This window comes from Corapipo altera, unplaced genomic scaffold (genome assembly GCF_003945725.1).
Source record: "Corapipo altera isolate COAL_440 unplaced genomic scaffold, ASM394572v1 58, whole genome shotgun sequence".
Classification (NCBI taxonomy): Eukaryota; Metazoa; Chordata; class Aves; order Passeriformes; family Pipridae; genus Corapipo; species Corapipo altera.
In genome coordinates, this window is record NW_020884898.1 from 8,881,840 (window position 1) to 8,904,834 (window position 22,995).

General features: G+C 38.6%; 1 protein-coding gene across 5 annotated transcripts in view; it reads right to left on the minus strand.

Annotated features, from left to right (window-relative positions):
- The window catches only part of LOC113949763, a 178,292-nt gene that overhangs the window by 63,918 nt on the left and 91,379 nt on the right, over window positions 1–22,995 (minus strand). For all 5 annotated transcript variants that reach the window (XR_003528556.1, XR_003528558.1, XR_003528557.1 and 2 more), the window contains one exon: window positions 2,994–3,047. Coding sequence is in view for 2 of the 5 variants with exons in the window: in XM_027648752.1 (XP_027504553.1) it covers window positions 2,994–3,047 (54 nt within the window). In the remaining 3 variants the exon portion in view is untranslated. The remainder of the gene's footprint in view (window positions 1–2,993; window positions 3,048–22,995) is intronic.

Sequence of the window (22,995 nt, forward strand, 5' to 3'; positions counted from 1 at the left end):
TGTACTTGTCCTCATAGAAAATTCCTGGTCCACAACCTGTGTACTGCACAGAAATTGTGTAATAACAATACACTCATACTTTTAGCAGGCTTTCAAAGCCTCTGAGAATATTAGTAGCCTTGTAAACTCTAAAATACAGCTTTTTGGCAGTTCTCATAAGAATTCTCGTAAGAATTGTTGTTGACCACATATCTACAGAAAATTCTATTATTGCACAGTATCACAGCAGCAACCCAACTAGTCACTAGGCAGTCATGCAGGCTCTCAGCTTCCTACTCCACAAATGCCAACAGAATAAGAGGCTCATCAAAAACGTGAATAATCTTAAAAACACTTTGATTCACGTTTTAAGTTGATAGGGAGATATGAAAGGTGCCAAATCAGCTTCCATTTCAATATCAATATTAAAGACCAGCACCGCCCTCCATGCTGAGCTGCTCATCATCACCTGGATTCAGCCAAGCCCCCTTACTTCATCACAGACATGTTCATAAGCTGGGAACCAATTAATTTATGGAACTGTACAGGATACACACGAAGACATATCATGTCCATGGAGCAGCAGTGTCTACTGTAGTTCATTTTTTCTATTTCATAAAGGCTACAATCATCACCATTAAGGACAAAAAAGGCTATAAATTAAGCCAATAAGGAAAGCAAACATTTAATAGAATCACAGAATGGTCTGAGTTGGAAGGGACCTCAAAGATGATTTAGCTCCAACCCTCTGCCACACCTTCCACTAGACCAGGTTGTTCAGAGCTCCATCCAACTTGGCCTTAAACATTTCCAGGAATGGGGCATCCACAGCTTCTCTGGGTGACCTGTGCCAGTGCCTCACCACCCTCACAAAAAAGAATTTCTTCCTCATGTCTAAACAGATCTTCTCTCTTTCAGTTTCATTCCCCCTTGTCCTGTCACTCCAGGCCCTTGTAAATAGTCTTTCTCCATCTTTCTTGTCGGCTCCCTTCAGGTACTGGAAAGCTGCAATTTGGCCACCCCAAGGTCTCACCAGAGCAGAGCAGGAGAGCAGAATTCCCTCCCTTCCCTGCTGCCCACACTGCTCTGGATGCAGCCCAGGACACGGGGGGTTTCTGGGCTCCCATGGCTGGGTCATGTCCAGCCTCTCACCCACCAGCACCCCCAGGTCCTTCTCAGTAGAGCTGCCCTTGGTCTGTTCATCCCCCAGCTTGGATTGGTACTGGGAGTTGTCCTGACCCAGGTGCAGCACCTTGGACTTGGTCTTGTGAAACCTCATAGGATTCCTATTGGCACATTCCTCGAGCTTGTCCAGTATGAAGCTTCTTTTGGGGATCTAACCTCTGCCTTTTGACTTATTTTCTCTAAAAAAATGTTGTTGACTGACAGACATATTTTATCCAGAAACATAGACTAGGCAATTTTTGAGAGCAGTGGCCAAAGTTAGGAAGCATGGAGGGTCCAGGGAAGAGGTGGGAGAAAATAGTTTATTCACTACAAATACAGTTTTGATGATGAATTTTACTTAATTCTTTTAATTAAAAAAAATTAAAAATTGTTCTATCAAAAACATATTTGGAGAAATTTTACTGAATTGTATTGATTTTTGTTTCAGAAAAATGATTAACAGTATTTAAAGAAACAAAGACTGTTAAAAAATAAATTTGCTATTTGAGTCACAATGATTTCTTTTCTCAGATTTCTTATAGTGATTTCTTATATAGTAATTTCTTACAATTATTATTCCAAATCAATCAAATAATTACAATTTAATTACAATGTATATCTATAAAGCAAACACCATGACAAGCTCTTCAGGAGAGACCGTAATATAAGAAGAAAAAGAATAGACAATGTTAGCAATCTTTTTGCTAGAGCTGTAAAAATTATATTATTAATGGATGATATATTATTGATAATTATATCTTGTAATGTTTTAAACAAAATACCATAAAAAAAATTTGAGCTATGGAACACTTCAACATGAAATAAGAGAAAGACTTACATAGGAACACCGTGATCTTATTTACTATTTTGTCTGTATTTGATTATTTTAACCAGGCCTAAGATGAGTCTATTGAAAAGCACAAGAACTTTAAATCTCAGGCAAACCACACCTGTATACTGTGAACACAACATTCCATCCAAAATAGCATCTTTAATTTATTTTGTCCATACTTGTCTCTCCCAACAAGTTATCACATCACTGTATAGGAAGCATCAAAAAATGATCAAATGGGGTGTAGGCAACATTAAAGTTGTACTGTATGCAAATTATATTGCCCAACTCCCTCATTAAACCCCATAAAAATAAAAGACATGACCAAGTTTTTTCTGCAAACTACCTACAGCTTATAACAACTGAAATTCCACAGGTAAAACACAGAATCCAGCCTAAAAACCTATGCACAGCAAGAGTGTAAATTGGTGCTTTGGCTTAATGTCTTTGGTATCCAGCAAACCGGATCATTATCTGCAATTTCATTCATTTCCTAATTGTATTTTATGAATTTCAGATGTACAGAAATAAATTTCTGCTTATAAATTTCCAAAGACATCTCTACTTCCCAACACTCACTAGAGTGTTGCTTTGCCATTCCTGTGATGTTAAAATACCATCCCTGGAGTTGTCAGCAGACAATCTTGTTTGAAATGCTGAAATACTGGTAGGTAAAGGGAGACTGACAGCACCCAGAAAAAAAAAAAAATCATTTGTAAGGTTTTGAAATAACACAAAATGAGAAGAAACAAGGACAAAAGAAAAGAAGGTAGAGAAATAATAAAAATACATACATTTGGAAAATAAACTCATTTTCTAATTGAAAAGGGTAGAAGTCTTGAAACGTCAACTTTTTCTTTTTTTTAATGACAAACCAACAGCATTTTGAACATATTTATGATATATTTTGCAAATTTTTTTCCAACAATGCAGAACACAAATCTCTCAGAATTAGTCATCAAATGTCTGGAAAACATTCTTATTAAAAAAAATGTGAGTATGTGTATTTGCTTACCTGGACAGTTAAGCAAAATTCACTGGCCTGAACAGAATGCATTGTAAAAGAAATCTGTAAAAGAGGGGGAAAAAGTTTCATTATAATTTATTTATAATTAAAAATTATAATTATTAAAAACTTACTAAGTTTTGTAATGTTTTTAATGACAAAACTTAGAAAAAAGTGGTTACTATTATAGAGAAATTGCAAGCAGCAAAATAATTCTAAACAAAAAGCCTCTTAAAATCTTTCAGGTCACTGTTTTCCCAAAGGATTCCTGACTGTGTGACAGAATTACATTTATAGACAATAAAAATCAAACCATGCTATTCGAAAAAGGATTAAAGGTATCTGTTATGTCAGTGGTATCAACTTTTGTGTATTTTTAGTCAAATACAAATGTGTAACTATCATTATTCCTTAAAGGATTCTCAGATGTCCGGCTGGTAAAAAAACCTAAACATATATTTCTCATTAAATGTTCTTCAGGGCATTTAAATATACAGAGTACGTTTACTTCTATAACATTTCATATAAACACCATATCAAAAGAACGCTATTAAGACTGTAACATGGTTAATATAAACATCAGAAAATACCAAATGTTAGCCTGCCTGAGCAACTTTTATTTCTTCAATTAGTATGGAATATGCTACAGTTGTTAATTACTTAGTCCCACAGTATTTCCATGGGAACTTGTCTTCAGTCCATGTGCAAACAGACGTTCAAGAAGTTCAAGCACTGATATTTTTTGTAAATTTCATTGATTAACCTGTAGTCTGGAGAGACATTCATTCAAATCCTGATAGAAAAAAAGGTGATGTTTTTGCTATGGTCCATATAGTCTAATCATGATTGCTTTGACTGTGTTGCAAACACTGCACAACTCAAGTTCAGCAAATTCCTTTGCAGGAAAAACATTGTCCCAGATGAGTTCCTCAGTGCCAAGAGATCAAGCTGAAAAGTGAACACTTAATTTGAGTCACATGGGCTCAGCTTTTTCAGAGGACTCAGCATTACACTGGACTTTATACGTTAGAGATCCTGCTCAGTGGTTTCAGTTGGAGACGTTAACACCAAGCACGCTGCAAACCAGGTGACAAACTGAGGTTACAAAAGTGGGAAACACCTAATTGCTAAGCATCCCTAAAAAATTGGTGCAGTGCACTTCATATCTTGTATGAATTCTGTGGTAAATCAGAGGACTGAATTTTGTTCTCCTGGGTTTTAATCAACTTTGTCATGAGACTCCTTTTTCTTGATTGGATATGGTCTCAGAGTCTCCATCACTACAAACCAAATTCACCCTCAAAGGTGGCCCATCCACTCCCTGCTTGGATCAAGAACAGTTTGAAAAAGAAGATTCTTACCAAGCACGAAAAAATTCCCACAGCACATTTGCAGAAGGTGGTTACATCAAGCTGCACAAAGCCACTCTAGTACTGTTTCACTTTACCACTTCAATAATGTTATAACGCAGGTTTTCTTGATAAGCAAATGTCTAATCAGAGCGTTTGGAATGCATAAAACCTTCAGAAATTGTGTTAGGAAGCATGATATCTGCCAACCACAATCACCAACTCCAGTGCTGGAACATGGATCCTCCGAGAGGTCGGGGAATAACTGACAGCATATACCATCCTGTCTGAGAACTGGTATGACAGAAGAGTTGTTTGGTAGTGTTTGATTAAATACTCATTGACCCCAAGAAAAGAAACATAATTTCAATCCCGGACTCTGGAAATTAAGTCTCATAATGGTAAGTGTCAAACAATGTCAACAAAAGGCTCTTGAAAATGACTGTGATAACACAGAAAGACAGTTCTATCACCTCGCTTCCATTCATCAGAGACAGCAGTTTCTGGCATATGGAACATCATTCCATATATGAGTATTGGCCAACAAGCCTCACATTTTTCATTAAAAGGGAGGCCAGTGACCACAGTGCTGAGAATTTTTGAATGGATCAATAAATAGCAACGGGAAAAGGTACAGACAAACTGCAAACCTTGTCAAATCAGCCCTATTATCAGCAAAAACTGGAGTGTATCCTGCTCAAAATTAGGATTCTTCATGTTACATTAGCACTCTTCTGATGTAGCCAGACTTGCTTATCTTAATTTAAAAACTGGGATTTGGGTCAAACAACTTTGAGATAAGAGGGTCATGTTGTTACCATTTCCTTTGCCATCTACCTGTTTGTGACTTTTGAGAACATCTACCTCATTTCAGAAAGACATATCACCTGACTTATCCTCCCAGTCCCAACTACAGCCCTGTTACTGGGTTTGTGCCACTGGACTGTGCAGGTAACTGCAGATAAAACAGTTCCTCTGCTCCCATCTAATAGCAAGGAAATTTTGAGCAATTTAACAGTAAGAGAATTTGAACGAATGCAAAAAAACAGTGAAAAGAAGACTGATGATAGGATAAAGGATAAACTAAACGGGTGACTATGCTTTTGTAAGATTTGCCATAAATAATCCTTTATTCTGAGGTCCTACACAGGAGTGGAATGAGTTGTACTACGAAAAAAACAACAACCAAACAAAAAATAAACCTAAAACCAACAGAAAACATAATCAGAATCTACTGCTATTGGACAAACAGTGCAAATGTGTCCAGAACAGCAAGATGTTCAGGAGACTATTTGTCTCTCCATGTTGAAGATAGTCATGTTTGTCTGAGAAAGACTACTCTTTGTGCACTAAAAGTCAGTAGTCTTGCTGATGACTGCTCCTCTACCCTTTTCCTGACAGTTTTGTCAGGGAAGCTTTGGATTTGAACTCCAGCCACAACAGCTATATCCCACCATTCTCAATCACCCATGGTGAAACTCCAGAACCAAACATGGATAGTCCTGATGATTATATTTGTTTAGAATTAGAGAGGAAACTATCCTTCCCTGTCGGACTTCTGGGTACTTTTGTTGTTACTTTCAGCATGATGATAGGCATGAAAACTGAGCAAGAGTAAATGCATTAATGACAGACCGGATGCAATTTACTTATCTTGGCCACGTCTCAAAACTGTGATGGTCACCCATCCCTGCTGATGCAGGCATTGCTGCCAGCACTCCTGTACCAGCCAAAAGTTCTGAACATATGACTCTGCTCTGGGGAAATAAAAGCAGCAGCTCCACTTCCTTCATTAATTATGTCCCAGCCTTTTTCAGAGCAAAAGATACTGCTCACTACTCCTTGGTCCACTTATCTCTCTACTGCTTAGGGAAAGTAACTTGAATTCTTCACCTTCTAATGAATCAAAACCAAACTGTTATTCCCACTCTCACTGGAGGAACAGGCATCATGAAGAGTCTGATGACTGAAGACAGGGGGGTTTTTTACCTGTGATGCAAGTTTCCCTTCTAGTTTGCAGAGTCTGCAGACATGGTAGCCAACTTCTTATTTTCAAACTGAGCACATATGATATAAAAAGCATCAAGGTACTGGGACAATTATCATGCAATTCTAAAGACACAAATTTTGCAGTCACTTTAGAGGAGAACAGTGTTTTTAGTCTCTTCTTATTCTTTAAACATTTAATAGTAATCCTATTTTATGCATATTAATTTTAAGTCATAAAGAGATTTGCAAGGGTATTGATTTCATTGGCAGCTAAGGGCTAAATATCTTTATTTGGAGCCACAGCCTTCATCCTATTAAATCTCTACATTTATTGTCTGCACACAAATCATTATAAAACAGGCATTATTCAAGAAAGAACTCAATAGCAAGAGAAAAGCCCAATTAACAAGGAATTCAATGCAATTATGGAAGTTCGGAAGTTGCCTGGGGTTGTGTTTGCCTGCAAATCATTGGGGAAAGATGAAAAGGGAAGAGTTTGTTTCATCCCCCCTTCCAAAGTATTTTTTTTTCACTTCAGGTCTACATTATTAATTTTTAAAAGCTGAAGTATCAGGACTTCTACAAAGTCACAGGTTAGGAACAAAGATGCCATGAACTGGATTTCTGGGGGATCCTTATTTTGCAACAGAGTCATCAATGGCGGGGTTATCCCTATCAATAGCTAAAAGCAACAGACTGGAGCTCTTGTCTATAGCTCTTGGATGTTTATACATAATTAAACTGGCTTTTCTGACCCTAGTCTGTAGACATTAAAGTCAGGTCAGCACAAACAATCCTGGAATGTACATTATAATGCCTAAACTTCTTACATCCACTTCCACAGCCATTTATGGGAAAAAAGAAAAAAGGACTAAGAATGGAGAGCCAACAGAAATGGACACTGGCTAATTAAAGTCAGGCTTTTTAAAGTATTAGAACCTGCCTTATTTTATTATTACAGACTCAAATCTTTCTATAAAAAAATGCCACCGTAAATCCTCCAGCTAACAATGTAAAGTCAACGGATAAAAAAAAATCTGTCAGTTTATATACCTGTTAAAAAAAGTTGTGGAAACAGGAGGATCACAGTTGAATACCTTTGTGATAGCATTGAGGCATTTCAGGACAGCATATATTTCTTTACACAGTGTTTTTATGGCCTTTTTGTGTGCAATATTGTGATGGGCTTCATACACCTTCTTACACCAGTAAAATATTGTGCTGGTTACAAACACAGCAACAAATATGTTCAGTGAACTTTGAGAGCTGCACATTCCTGCTTTTCAGCATGCAACTGCTTTATCCCCTGTGGCAGCTACCCACAGCTTTCCAGTTTGGAATCAGGCTTCTGTTCTCAAGGTGGATTCAGATATATTATGATACATCACTCTTGGAAGGATGATGTTTATTTTCACAGTTTTTATCCCTAACATTTTCCTAGAAAGCAAACAGCTGAACCTAGCAAGGGTTTCCAGGGTGACCCCAATGGCCCCAAGACACTTATGACTCTACTCAGCATGCAGTGACACAAGGTAGACATACTGGTTCCTCCATTTCAGTCCTCCTGGGACGGATAGCAGCCTGTACATACACTGCCAAGACTGAAGGAAAGATACACAGTTTGAGATGGACCTTAACCTGGTTGTACTAACTAAGGTCCCATGAAATAGAAACATGGTTGCAAAAAGTGAAGGATGCTCAGGCTTTGCAACAGGTGAGGTAGGGCCAGAGCTGAACTCTACCAACAGTCAGAAACAACTCCATCTAGGTGGGTGTGGACACAGCCCTCACTGTGGCAGCTCCTGAGGGCCTTTGAGAGACCATCAACACCCCAACACTGAAGTCCTATCTAAATAAATTAATTTTGCTCATCAGGAAAAGCTCTGCAAACCTACCTATGCTGTTTACAGTGAAAGTAATGCAACCAACATGCAAGAGTTTGCACAATTCAAGCGGGACACACAACTGAATGACAGCAGGTTTGTCAGACAAGACAGTTCTGACCCCATTAGGGAGCTACAACAAAATAAAAGTTATATTACAGATGCAGAACTCAAGACTATAAAATAATCTAAAAAAGTGTTAATTCAAATAAAATTGTTTCCATTTTTTAAAAAAAAAACAAACGTACACATTCCAGGAGGAAAAAACTTCTAATATTGGAGATGGTAATAAATGCATGCATAAAGAGTTAACAGAATCCTCTAAATAGTATTGAAAATGCTGACACTCTTTGAATTTTAATGTTTTAAAAAAATCCCCTTTTTGTAATGTATATTTCCAGCTGAACAGGGCCACTCTGAAAACACTGAAAAGTCATATTTAATGCAGAAAACCTTGAAGAAGTCACCTACCATTACTTCAGATACCACTAAAACTGGACTGGATAATTTTGTGGTGAAAAAAACGTTCATGGTATTTTCTGCATTTGAAGAAAGTACATAAGTATGAGAAGAATCAAACTCTTTCTCATGTGTTGGTGTGACCAAAGACAAACCACATAGAGGGATTTTCCTTATATGGATTTTTGTGGGGGTTTTTAATAATTTTTATTTTGTGGACAGTTGTGTCTCAGAAGTATAATACAGAAAAAATTAAACATTTTATTAAATGAATTTGAGACCTTCAAGGTCCTTTCAAATGTTGAGAGATTTGAGAGTGAGAACTTAACACTTCTTTCCCCTGATCTATTCTACTTTGTAAGGTTTCAGGTTCACTTCACTTCTCAAATTAGAGGTGAAACTAGACTCAAATATTGGGTCTGCTAATTGCAGTCAGATTCCTATAACAATACACAAGCAATCCAGTTTACCAACACAAAGCCTTTATAAATGTTTTTGTTTTATAGCAGTAGTTTCCCTCACTGCTAAAAAGAAAGGACAGTCTTTTAAGTAAAAGTCTTTTTTCCTCCTAAACTACTTAAAACAGGATTAATTTTAACATACTTACTAGGGGTTGGATTGTGCTGTAAGCCCATTTTAGCAGAAAAAGAGATGTAAAACCTCCACTGCATCTGGAGGAGGATCAGAAGACACATCCACATCTCCCACACAGCCACTGTCCCCTGCAGCTCACTCCTGTGGCAGGTACTTTGTGGGGAACCATCCCCGAAACCACCATCTTTATTCCCCTTCAGAAGGCAAAAGCAGATTTCTGTTTTCCTGTTGTCCCCTGCAGCTTTTTAAGAATCCAAAGTGTCTCCCTACGGAGAAGAAATTCCACATCCACATCCAGATGCTAGCAAAAGGCAAAGACATTCTAGAGGCCTGTTCCAGACAAGTACAGCATGATGTGTCACCCTGTTTTGCTGCGACTGTGAATGCTGCTGTTTGTAAAACCTTACCATGAACTCACCCTTGTCTTATATACCAGAACATTCAAACTCAGTGACATGCTACACTTAGAGTCCATGCAGCACAAAGCTGAATGCACTGTTGAATACCAAATACCACGCAGGAATAGTGGCTCAAAACCTGATCTCAGATACCTCACTATAGGTGCAGAGTAACTCCATTAAACCATAAACCAGAAAAAACCAAAACACATCCCTCTCACCCCTGTCTCATTACATTACTATTTCTTTTTTATTAAAAAAAAAAAAAAAAACAAAACAGTAAGCATTACATTATTTATTTACCCAGTCGAGTAACTTGTTTAAGATTTTCAGTATTATTTTGGCTGAGCTTTGTAATTTGTCTTGTAACATTCTTTACTATACCACATGAATGGAAAGCTGCATTTCAAAGAACTGCAAAGCCACAAGTTACGTAACAACCGCTGTAAAGTGGAATCTGCTTTAATTCATAATAGGTATAATTAGCATAATAGAAATTAATTACATTATATTTCAGTGCATCTCTAAAACATTCCAGATGTTTTACGATTTCAATACTTCATTTGTACTTACTTAAATTCTTCTTAAACAAGATTCGTAGAGGAACAGTACATAGGCCTGACAGCTAAACACCAAATTGCTCATTTTTTCACTAGTGTGACTAAACAGGAGAAAACCATATTCTGTTTGCTGCTCACCCCCTCAAACAAGTCAAACAAAAACCTCAGCTAACAAATCTATCCAAATATAGTGTTATACAGGAGGTGGGATGAGATGATATGTCGCTCTGTACTTTGTTTTTTTCCCTGTGAAACTGCATGGTCTTAGCAAAATAAAGAAAATAAAACCACAAAACAAAGAAAAAACTCAAATTCCGGAGATTCTCAAAGATATTATTTGAATACTTCACCTTCCAAATCCAGTCAGAAACACTCTGTACTTACATTTTGCCCTAAAGATTATCCTCTACCTTAAACCTTTGACATCTGTTCCTAGATAAATTCCAGTTTTTCCCGGTAGAGCTTCAGCATTCCCGCTGCTTACCCTATTGTTGACTGCCTCATCCCTCAGTATTTTTCCACATAAGTCACATCCCCCACCCACAACTATTTTTACATCAGGAACCTGTTGCCTACAAGGCCAAACACTTACCTACAATGCATTTTGCACTATCATGACTAAGAAAAGAGCTGTGGTTTTGTTGTCCATGTGAGCCCGGCTCGCTGCTCACAGCCAGCCCGGGGTCTCCTCCTGGGGCCCAGCACAGACAACTGGAGCTGGTGGAATTTACAGCACCTCCGTGACCTCTGCCTTTAACCTTGAAAAAGCCTCGTTATCTCTAGAGCACCCTTCTTCCCTCTGGTAACACAGACAGATTCCTTTCAGAGGCTTTTCAGCTGGAGAGAAGTATTTCAGTAATTATTCTTCTTCTGACAATTCTAATACAGAAATCTCACACAAAAGGTTTGCTGCAAACTATAAATACTCTGATTTCTGATGTTTCTGTGATCTCTCCTGTCTGCACAACTTCATCCACAACACTGGTCTTTCACTAGTCAAATACAATAAATTGACATATGTATTCCAGTGATCACTACTGTCACTCTCTCCCACTTCTCCAACATATTCTCCCTCTCCTTTTCCAACTCCCCAGTTATGTCTTGAGCTATGTAGCCTACCAGGAGAAAAATCCTTCTGTTATATCCTATTGCCTCATTTTCTTCCATTTTTTATTCCTATTCCTGTATGCCTGACTTCCATGAAGAACCATCAGTTCTAGAAATATTCCCTCTTACAAAGTACTTGCTTGTGTTGCTCCTCCACTTACTCCTCTCTTAATGGAGCATTTGATAAGAGTTTTCTCTTGTTCCCTGGCATCTCCTTGGACCAGGCAATTCAATTGTTTTCTACTTAGGTCATGTCCACCCGCAGCACAAAGAACTGTCTTCCACTAAGAAATGTCTCTTGTTTCTGACACAAGTGCAGTTCAGTACATTGCTGATCTTTCCATCCTCTTAGGTGCATTGGTTCCATGTCTTCCAGGCTATTAAGTCCTTGGTGTATGGATACAGCACATACACATTCCAGCCTAAACAGTGCTCTGAGGTACTTAGACAAGCTTTATTACTGAATAATCCAAGCACTTAGCAAGCTTTATGTATTTATCCCCCCAACAGCCCTGTAAGAGATCCCTATTTTTACCTGATGGGGAACTGAGGCATAGGAAAACTACTTATGCTACTTATGGCAGGATATCTGCGACAACTCAGGAACCAAAGCTGTGCCTCTGATAACCCAGACTAGAATGCTAATCTAAAGACTATTCCTCCTACTTCCTGAATGATAAGGGTTCAGCAAATCCTATGTACATGGATTTTTTGGGCTGGCTTGAAGGCAAAGAAATGGAGCATCTTTTCCTCTCTGTTTACACCTTTAGGCAGACTCTTTAGCCATTAGTGTTTTACCGTATGCAGTACTTTTAATTTTAGTCTGTGATATAAAAATGGATGGGCCTATAGCTATTATCAGATGCAGTTAAAGAAAAAAAAAAACAACAAAAGAAAGAAAGAAAGAGGAAAAGAAAGGAACATGTTACATATGGTTTCTGTGCAGAATTCTGATGCAACAGTGAAATCTCTACTATTTTCAGTATCATCTTCTTTCCTTGGGAAATCACAGCCCATCACAGCATACTGATCAGCACCCTTTGTCAAAGCTTTCATCAAATAAGGAGGAAAAATGTCAAAATTCTAAGCATTGTTCTATTCAGGATGATGATATCCGCTTTCTTTACTGAAGACTGGAATTTTCTCCAGGCACCGAACAGTTCTTGAGTCTGTTTAAATGAGACAGCTCTACTATCTCATGAAGAAATACTGCCTACACAGAGACAGCAGCCAGAGGTAGCCCCTATGACTTTGCCAGTGCAACTCCTCAGATACAAAGTTATTACAAATTATTACCTGCATCAGACAGGTAAGTCTGCTGAGGTGAGGGGCAGGGAAAGGGGAAAAAAGAGGCAAAGGTGATAAAGACAAACACTGTTTGCAAATCATTTGCCCAGTCCAAACAAAATCATAAATAAAAAATATTTCCAGTAAACAGGTAGAACTTTGGGAATTAAAACAGTTTTTGTTCCTCATTAAACAAAATTTTTTTTCCTAGGACCAAAACTATACAACCTCTGGGTCCAAGTTTATATGAATTTCAAAACAAAACAAATATTCTTTCTAAAGAGTAGCAATTTTATTAAACTGTGCATCTGTTTCAAACTGAATACTTTCCACATCCCATGAATTGATGAAGTCAATCTAAGTCTACTTTTTATTCTCTAAGTTTCTCAAGCTAAGATGAAAAGAACATCTGATGATGAGTAGTCCATTTAAGCAACTTAGACTACACCTATGTTGCTTGTTATGTCCTTTTCCTATAGCTAAGCGTAGTTTGTGCTCGGGGGAAATCTGAACATCTCTTATCTAGTTCACTTTATCATTTATAACCTACTAAGTAATATCAAGAATGTTGAAAATAGCAGCTTAAAATTATATCACAGAAACGGGAAGAAATGGCCAACGGTGTTCCTGGGAAGAAATAGCCAATTTTGTTCCTAACTCATTTAACATGATCATGAAACTTTTTTGTATAAAAGAATAAATACTATTGTAAAGATCAAGGAAGACCATGTTTTGATATTAATTCACTTCTGTAAAACTTATAGTAGCAAATATTCTTTATGAGAAGCTATCAGCGCACTACTGCTACCCTGGTGGGGACTTGCTATAATATTACAATGTACAGCCAACTCAGTTCTGTCAATAGATGTTATCCCTTGTTTCCATGTACACATGTGAGCCACAATGTCCATTTATGTACAAGAGTAGATCTAGATGAAATTATCCTAATTTATGGATGTGTCCGAAGCCAGAGATTTAAAACTGGGCCATACTGAATCTAAAGGGAAATCTCCCCCCCCCCAAAAAAAACCCCCCAAACAACAACAAGAAAAAAAAGACATTCAAAACAAGGCCCTGCATGCCATGAAGTCTGGCACAATCTTAATCCATAACAAGGCTATGAATGAGCACATGGCATTCTCAAGTACTACCACACTAACATTTAGTTTGATATATCTTACAGATGGCAGTATTTTGCCACAGCAGGGAGAAGGTCTTGGCAGGGAAGCACAGAAAACAATAAACACTGAAGTTTTGAGAACTGGATTTTCAGAAACTGGCCTCCATGTTTGTGACATCTGAAGCTAGTCTGGAAATAAAGCCTTTAATTTCCTCTGTAGCTGTTGCCAAGAACGCAAGGAAACCCTGAAAGGAAGAGGAGGAGATGAATGAAGCAGGATGTGGAAGGTAAGGATTCACAGCAGCAGCAGCAGGATGCTGTGGTGTCCTCCCATGGCTGATTGCATCCATGGCTCCACCTGCAAAATCTCAGATTACCAAAAGTAAAGGTTAACTACCAAAACCCCCTGACATATTTGTGGAGGGTAATGCTCTGGGGTACTCAACCTTGCAGCACTCACAAAGCCCTTCTGTACAGCTTGCATCTTTGTGAATCAGCATTAGCTTTCCATGATTTGTATTTACCTACAAAACCACCTCAACATAGCAAAGGAAATTAAAAGACTGTGCTGCTCAAAACTAGACCTAATAAATAGCTGGACCTCAGTTAGTAGAAACCTCTCCTTGCTTCCAGTGTGGCCAAATGTCACTGTAATGAAAAAATGTCTTCTGCATCCCTCCACTGGGGATCTGGGACTGCAGGAGCAAGGTCAGGGACACAGGGTTGCCAGGGTGGTGCAGAGCCATCACTCTCCAACCTGTCCCTTCCCACAGCACCTACTGAGGTGAGCTGGGCCAGGCTGGGGATGGTGATCAGGGTCAAGAATGGCTCAGCCATCCCCGGTGGCCACTGCAGGCCCTGGAGCTGGCCAGGAAGGTAGCCCCTGAGATGGGATGGGGTAGAGTTGGGGTCAGGGTGGTGCCCAGCTCAGCGGGGCCCAGGCCTGGGAAGGGTTGTGGTGTGTCAGCGCCAGGGCTGAAATGTAGCTTTGAAGAAGAGGGTGAGCCCCCCTCAGGTTTCTCACAGCTCCCCTCAGGACTGGACACCTATGCCCCCAGCCATGGAAGCCAAACATGATGTGGAAGTGGGGAAGGAATGTTCCCATGACCTTTATACGTATAATTTGTATTCATAGATACATATGCACAACATTCTACTGCCCTTCTGAGCATCCAGGCAGTGAGTAAACACATGGCCAGCCTCGCCAGATCCACGTGGGATAGTGGTTGTTCACTCTCCTCTTCCAGTAGGAGGACTTACTCATAATACATTCCCACTCCTCCTGGAAAAGAGGAGCCAGAAGGCATGGTGAGTCACCACTGCCTCCCTGCAGTGCCCTCCGGATGCACCACTGTGCCTCATCATCCTCCACACAGGAGAACTGGTAAAATCCCACATGATTCACAGTCTCTCACTGAAAGCAACATTTACCATCCTGAAGAAAGAGGGCAACTGAGCACAGAAGGCTTTGCAGTTTGATGGGCAAGGCTCCTAGCAAACATAGGAACCAGGCCTCCAGCCTTCTGCGGTCTTCCTAGCAGTGCTCCTCGACATACTGACTAAAAGCTGCTGGTAGCCTGTAAGATATTGCAAGATAAACTCCAAAAATACTGTAGGATTTAAAAACAGAGAGAAGAAAACATATGCATATCCCTGCACATGCAAGCCAGCACACAAACAAGTGGGGAAACAAACCTCATAAAAAAGCTTCCGAAGTTTTGCTTCATTTTTATCCGTTGGTAAATGAAAACCACTGCAGTATTACTAAGAGGAAGGTCTCTGGTTTTTGTTCTCCAAAAGGTTCAGTAGCCCTTTCATTAAATAGGACTGGGAACCACTACTATAAAGCACTCATCACTGTAGCAGCAGAGATCCTCCTGAGTAAATTAGATCTGCACTGTACAGCACCGACTCAATTGAAAGGAGCTATTTGCTCTTCAACCCATTCTTTAATGTTTTTTTTTAAAAAATAGATTGTTGAAAGAATGCTTTATAATGATCATTCTGCTGCTGGTAGTGGAAATACTTTATCAACAGCAGCTCTGGAAGATGTGTTGGGAGTTAGTTTTTCATATGAGATACTCATTTACTGAGGATACTACTTTAGAAAGCCAGCTTGTCATTTCAAGCATTCACAGCATTTTTCTTTTCATTTCCTTGACCATTTTATGTTCAAATAAAACCATTCAAATGATCTCCTCAGCTCCTAGGGGTTTTTTTATGTCTTAGTTTATGTCTTTATCTTTTTATTCAGTTTCTCAGCTCCCGAAACAATAAACACTGCCGTTATCGTAAGCAAGGTACTGCTACCATACATAAGCAATCTAGTCCTGCTTTCCTTGTGACATGTTCCAGGTTAAGGAAGGAAGCTAAAGGTTACACTAAAGCCACAAAACAATGGATTTTGTATCCTGATTTTTCCCTCCTCAAGAGCTCTTCCAAACTGCCATTAGGCATACCTTCAGCTTCCAGCCTGTAAATCCAGAAGGCAAATGAGAAAAGCCACCATGAGCAGGGTGGCACACATCACATACTAGGCTATGCAGGTAACAAAGGGAAAAGCAGCTGCTACTTTTTTTGCAACACAATGTCAAAGTCTACCTTAAAAAACTGCCCAAAGCATATCAGAGATGACTAAAATTCCAAGACTTTCTCCATCGAATTGCTCAATACCTTTTTCCTCAATCTGCACTAGTTGAGAGCTTTTTAAAAAATGAGCAAGCATGACTCATTTTTTATGACCAATGCACCATTCGCAAAATGCTTTCCAACCAGATTGCAGTTCAAATAAGACATGTGTATTGTTGCAAAACAAAATATGCTGGCTGAACAGAATGTATTCATCTATATTAGTTTTTCTTTCTAAATCCAGCACACTGGGAGCTAAATTAATCTGCTGAGTGCTAAATTCATCTACTGAGAGCTACTGTAGATTCAGGGAAATGTTTTGAGTGCTGTAGCAAACAAGTCTCCCTCACTCAGGAGCCCTCTGTGGGCTGTGGGTGTTTTAACCATTTTGTCTGCTTCCAAGTAAGCGAGCAGCTGATAGATGAGGGAAATGCTCATTGATTTGCAGTGGCAGCACCACAGCCAATCAGCCCTGGAACAAGGCACAATCACGAATCTCTCCAGCTATGCATATTTATATGCAGCTGTCGTACCTCCGAGTCTCCAGGGAATACCGAGTGCTTGTGTGGCCACCAACACACACTGTGCTATCCTGCAGCCTGCTCTCACTTAACTATGGTGGGGAAAGATGGAACAGACTTAAACACATTTCATTTTCCCTGGCTGGGCTACCCCAGCAAAGTACATGTCTAATATGAGTACTCTATACTCCCATAAATTCTTATTCCAGAGGCATTTTCAAAGGGCCAAATCATTTAAAAGAAACAAACATCTTGAAAGAATGTGTTTTCAGTAGTGTAGGCTGAGCTACAACAATACAGTAACAGAGACAAGCATCTTGCCAACAGTGTCAGTACTGAGGAAAGGGTGAGAGAAAGAACCTTCCCTTATGCCAGCCACAGTGGTTGTGCACGGGCAGCACCCAGGGGTGCTAGACCTGTCTTGTGAATGTAACTCCTCTGCTCAGAGATGGGGGACAGGGGTTTGGAAGAGTGATGTGGGGTTTTCCTTTCGGCTTGGCAAACTGTAAGACTTTGAAAACATAACCAAAAAGGGAGAGGTCTGTGGAGCTGAAAGAGAGAAGTCTGAGCAGAAACGCAAATAGAGAAATGGCCTCATGAAGGAGAAAACGCAGCGATCTGGCACTTGGCGGGAGGTTAGTGAAGTAAATGCACAGAGGATTCAGAGGGGACTGGTTAATCTATTTAATGGTCAAACCATTAGTTGTCTACTGAAGGAGAATGACATTTAAAGTTGTTTCTCACAGCGTACGGGCACACAAAGCTTCTGCTGACTTGTATCAGAAGAAAGACAATAGTGGAACGCAAACTATGCACCATCCAAAAGGAGCTGAAACAAAGCCTACGACCTCCATGTACAGGTGAGTTTGCCTGCCTGCAGTCAGGCTCCTCACAGCTGGGCTCACTGGCACATTTCCTTGTGGAAAGTCTATCCTAGGAGCTCGCTTGGGGTTTTTACACAGAAAACTAGCCCTCTCAAGCTGGAACTTGCTGTTCAAGCAAAGCCATGCTTGCAAACAAGGGTGGCACACAAAAGGCTGAAATCCAAAATCATTACCATCCAAAGCCATAAATAAAATTCATGTTTATATATATTCCTAAAGTATCTTCACTGAGTTGCCAGGAATACTTGCATTTGCTACTCCCTTGCAAGCAAGCCTTGCTAAGACATAAAAGGGGGAAAAGAAAAGGATAGGGTATTTACAATTGAAAAAAAGACTACAATTGGGTTTTATTTATTGTGGCAATCACGTATAAGTTTAACTCCTACTATGAAATTATTCTCATATTTTCAGTTCCAAAGAACAATAGAAAAAGGCTACCACTAAATGCCAAAAAAGAAACCATCTACATATAGTAGATATATGCTAAATAAAACTGCTAATCTGAGAAAGATTGTTACAGAAATCTACATCATTATAAGATCAAACTCCAAGTGGTATTGTATCAAATTGATGAAAATCTTGTATGGATCAGGAAATGAAGCAAATGGACCTATTTTATGTTCAAGTTTATTACTGAAAATGGGTTTTACGATTTGCTGTGCATAGTTAAAGTGCTACCCAGACAAATTACAGCTGCTCTTTTAACCTGAACATAAGATGGCACAGTTCCAGCCAATCTGAAGTATGGTTTCTAGGCAGGATGTCAAATCTCAGCCCCCTGGGTTCCAGAATGATGGATTGAACCTTGAAAGTTGCAGCAGAGCAGCATATGTGATTTCTGTACTGTATTTTGATCACTCATGAATATATTAAAGCATGTCCATGCATGCTATTCAAAGCTTTGGTTTATTGCTTTAAACTATCATTACCAAAAAAATTACCAAAAAAAAAAATTAGCACCTCTTTTCCAAAGGTAAACAAACACATAATAAAAATGTAATGCTAATTTAAAGGTAAAAGAACTGGTTATAAATTTGTGGGTTTTTTTGCTTTGTTCACTGAAGAAAGCTATTAGATAATGATGCAATGAAAGGACACCATTTTAGAAGCCAGATCTCCTCACAAAACTATTGGCATATGCTGCCTACACATTAAAAAAAAAAAAAAAAAGAAAAAAAAGGAAAAAAAAGAAGCCATGAGTTTTTGCATTATCAACTAATGCAAGTACATAACAACAATATTTTTCAAAACAGTTTTTGGCATGCAAACACACTGTCCAAATGTTAGACATCAGACACACTTCTCCACCTGCTCATTCAGATGCTCCAAATGTTGTTATACTTCCATTTCCTTAATTTATTTTCCTCTCTTTTGTGTTCCTTTTCCCTTCAAGAATGCTTCCCCTACAAAATTATAATTAATCCAAGGAAAGATATCCGTCAAAATGCCCTTTGGAAAGCTGGGGGAAGGTGGAGGATACTAATATCACATGTGGAGGCTATTGCAGTGTTGACCTGGACTGTGTGCTCGAGGAGAGGCTCCTGTGACAGGCACAGTCTCCTACTGGAGGGCTCTGGGCTCAGACTCTGAACACCATCACAGCACAAGAAATAAACACGTTAGCAACATCATCATATTGCACATCGAACCCCACTGAAGTCTGTAGCTCTTCAAGATGCACATAAATGCACACTGTAGAGTTTTTGGAATCAGGGACAGAGCACAGTTCCTACAAGACTGGGGCAGCTTTGAGGGGAACTCGCTTTTAATAGAAGTAAAGACAAAAAAAAAAAAAAGGAGTGGAAAGTCAACATACAGCAATTTAATGAATGATTTGTGCAACTCCACACTGTTTTAAAAGCTCCTAATTTACATACTTTTCAGCTAGTTAATGTCTGCCTCCAGGACATGGTTTTAAACACTGTATTAACACTGACTTTTCTGCTTTTTCAACTTCTATGGTTTTACTCTTCAGAATCCCCTTGTTTATGATGACAATATAAAATACTTTAACCTGTAATTTAGTAACAGTTACCAAATTCTAGGTCAAGGTTGGCTTTGAATATCATCATGGCTAGGCTTTGAATATACCTGAAAACATATTATCTATATATTTTACAACACGTAGTACAATTTCAGAATCTGGTTAATTTGCGTTTCTGTAAGACTATTAGTTTAAAATCACATTTTTAAAGTTATTACATTGGAAAAGACCATAGTATAGACTCAGACAGAAGACTGAGAGAGGGAGGCACCTCTGGAGATTTGCTGGGCCAACCCAGCTCAGAGGAGGCTCAGCCAGAACAGGTTGCTGTGTCCAGTTGGGTTTTAAATATCTCCAAGGATGGAGAATCCACAGCCTCTCTGAACATCCTGCTTCCTTGCTGGCCACACCCAGAGTAAAAAGTTCTGGTTTTTTTCAAATCATCTTTAAACAGAATTGCTGTCATCTTTTCACTGAATGCCACTGAGCCTGGCTCCATCTTCTATACTGCATCACACTAGTTCTGTATAGGCATCATGCACATAATGTGTTGTATTTAAACACAAGAAACTAAAGTGGCCAAAGTTCATTAGCTTACAAACATGTCTTCCCATCTTTCCAATTAATTTTTTAGCACGCAGTTGAGGGCATGACACCAAGAACAACAAAATAAGGAAATAAGATGTTCTAACTTAAAAAGAAAGATGGTAGAAATCCTTGTTATCTTAGTGTCCTGATCTTTGCTCATAAGCATGTACAGAGAAACCAGAAATAACTGGGTGAAATTCAGTTTAGATCCTCAGGGTTTAAAAATACCAGATTTTTTTGGTGAGTTTCAAAGGAAATTAAGCACTGAGATTTCTTTGAAACCTAAGGCATTTCAGGTGTGAAAAGCAAACCCTTCAGGTTTTCATTTGTTCTTCAAACAACACCATGGACTACAAAATAGGTTTAAAAATTTTACTGTATTTAAAGTTTCTAACATCTTCTTTGTCACTACTGAACTTTTCATAATAAAGGCTATGAAGAAACACCTTCTTAAATTCAAAGTATAATTACACAGAAGTTAAAAGGAAGTTTCAATTTCAAAATTAATCCAATACATGTTTTCAATAAAGGTGTGGAAAATTAAGAATGTGACTGTCAGACATTACGTAGAATTTGTAGCCTTTTGAAAATTTGTATTTTTGAAATTTAATTGATTCCATATGCAAAAAAGGTGGCTACCAAACAAGCTGCAGCATCACTAAGAGTTCACCTTTTTATTAATATCCTAACTCTATGTATGTTGCAGACTATAAATAAATTTACCAACAGAGTTAGATAAAGCTAATTAATTAGCTGTAACATTTGACATAAGGATCACAATAGTTAATTGATTGTACTCTATATCAAAAATAAGTCTGAATGAAACCTAATGTAAGCTGATGCTGCTCTTGGCCAAACTACTTCAGTCAGTGAATCACCATGAACAAACGACCTCAACAGTTCCCCAATAGTATGAATTTGTCTTTTGTTTGTAATTGGATCATTTGGTATTTTAACTGACCAGCTTTCCAGGCTTATGATCTTACACTTTATCATCCTTATGCTTAATTTGGTGCCAATTGCTGAACATTTCTTTCTTAGTTATTTCATTCTTTGATTCTGGCAAAACTGGGAGAACTGAAGACTTGTTTACTAAAAGTTAAAGCAAAGACACAGCAACAGCAAATCCTCCAAACTGCTTTTACAGGACTTCTGGAAAACAAAAACAAATAAAACAAACAAAAAACTACATACCTTTGTGCCTGTGCCATCATCAGAAAGTCTACTGGGCAAGGTACAAGCTGCAGAGGTTGGACCCCTCTCTGATACAGGTACAGGGACCACGAACATCTCAGTCCAAGCCCGGGTAATGGAGCAGTGAGGAGAATGCTCCAGGCCTCGGCCAAGACAAGCCAAACAGGCAGCTTTCCTCTGCCTGCCACAGATTCTGATTCAGGATATTACTCATCACCCCCAGCAATGAAATTTTGACTCTACTGAAGTCAATGGCAAAACACTTGTTCAGCAGGGCCAAAATTTTGCCTGAGTTTATTACTGACTTTATAGCAGTGACAAAATCTGATATCCTATTTCCAAACTCCTAAGACACCAGCTGCCTTCCTGTTTAGGATCACACGTTACCATAATGTTTTTCCAATTATTAAATAGATATTTGTAGCCATAAAAAGGAAACCAAAGAAGAAATAAAAAGGAAAGCAAAAACAAAATAAAGGACTATTGCTAACATTTAGCAGATATGCTCTAAGTACAATAAATGAATTTTCCGATGTAAAGGTACCAGTTTATTACCAAAATACTTCTTTCCTTTGGTTGGAAACTAAGTTCTCTTTTGTCTTTTCTTCCTTTATATTTTTTTTGGTTACTATTCATTATCATTAAATTTCCTGTAATTAAAACTGCTGAATTGAAAACACATGGCTGCTTGTGAAGCCAATGCTTCACAACATACTGACATCCCAGAACCATGTTTAGCCAAGAAAAAGCAGATCAGCTTTCATTATTGCTACAGGATTTATTGAAACTTAGTACAGCTACAAGCTCTATCTACGGCCCTATCACACAGTACCTGTACCTGTGAGTATAAGCACTGCACAACTTAAAAGTCTTCTTACAGAGCATGACATTTTAATGTAAAAATCCAGTTCCCAAACTGTGTGCTGATTTGACTTCTGAGAGGCCATATAATAAGTTCGGGATATCCATTATTTTAAACTAACTCAGAAACACTCACTTTTATGAGATAAAATCAAGGAAACACCACTGAAACAATACATTTCTAGATCTCACTGACCCAATAATTTTCCAAGAATATAGTTTACTTGCCACTTCCACATTTTTATGTGGTTTGCTTTGTCATTTTACAATTGTAGTTTATAATGCATTATTCACCCCAACCTGCACCTGTAAGAGTTTTTTTTTTGGCTTCACCTTCTACCTGCGGAACTAGAGAAAAATTGCTTCTTTAAGTAACTTTTTCACATCACAGTAATTAAATACTAGATAATTCTTTTCAAGTAATATGACAGCTGCTTTCAAAGGAACGGAGAGAACCATTGCGCAGAGAGATGCTGCCTAAAGATCCTGAAAATACCTGTGCTCACAGTTCTGGTGTGGCCAACTTGCTGTGCAATGCCATTCCTCAACTACACGAGGGCACTTCAGACCACGTCTGCTTTTCACATCCAGTTCTATCCTCTGAT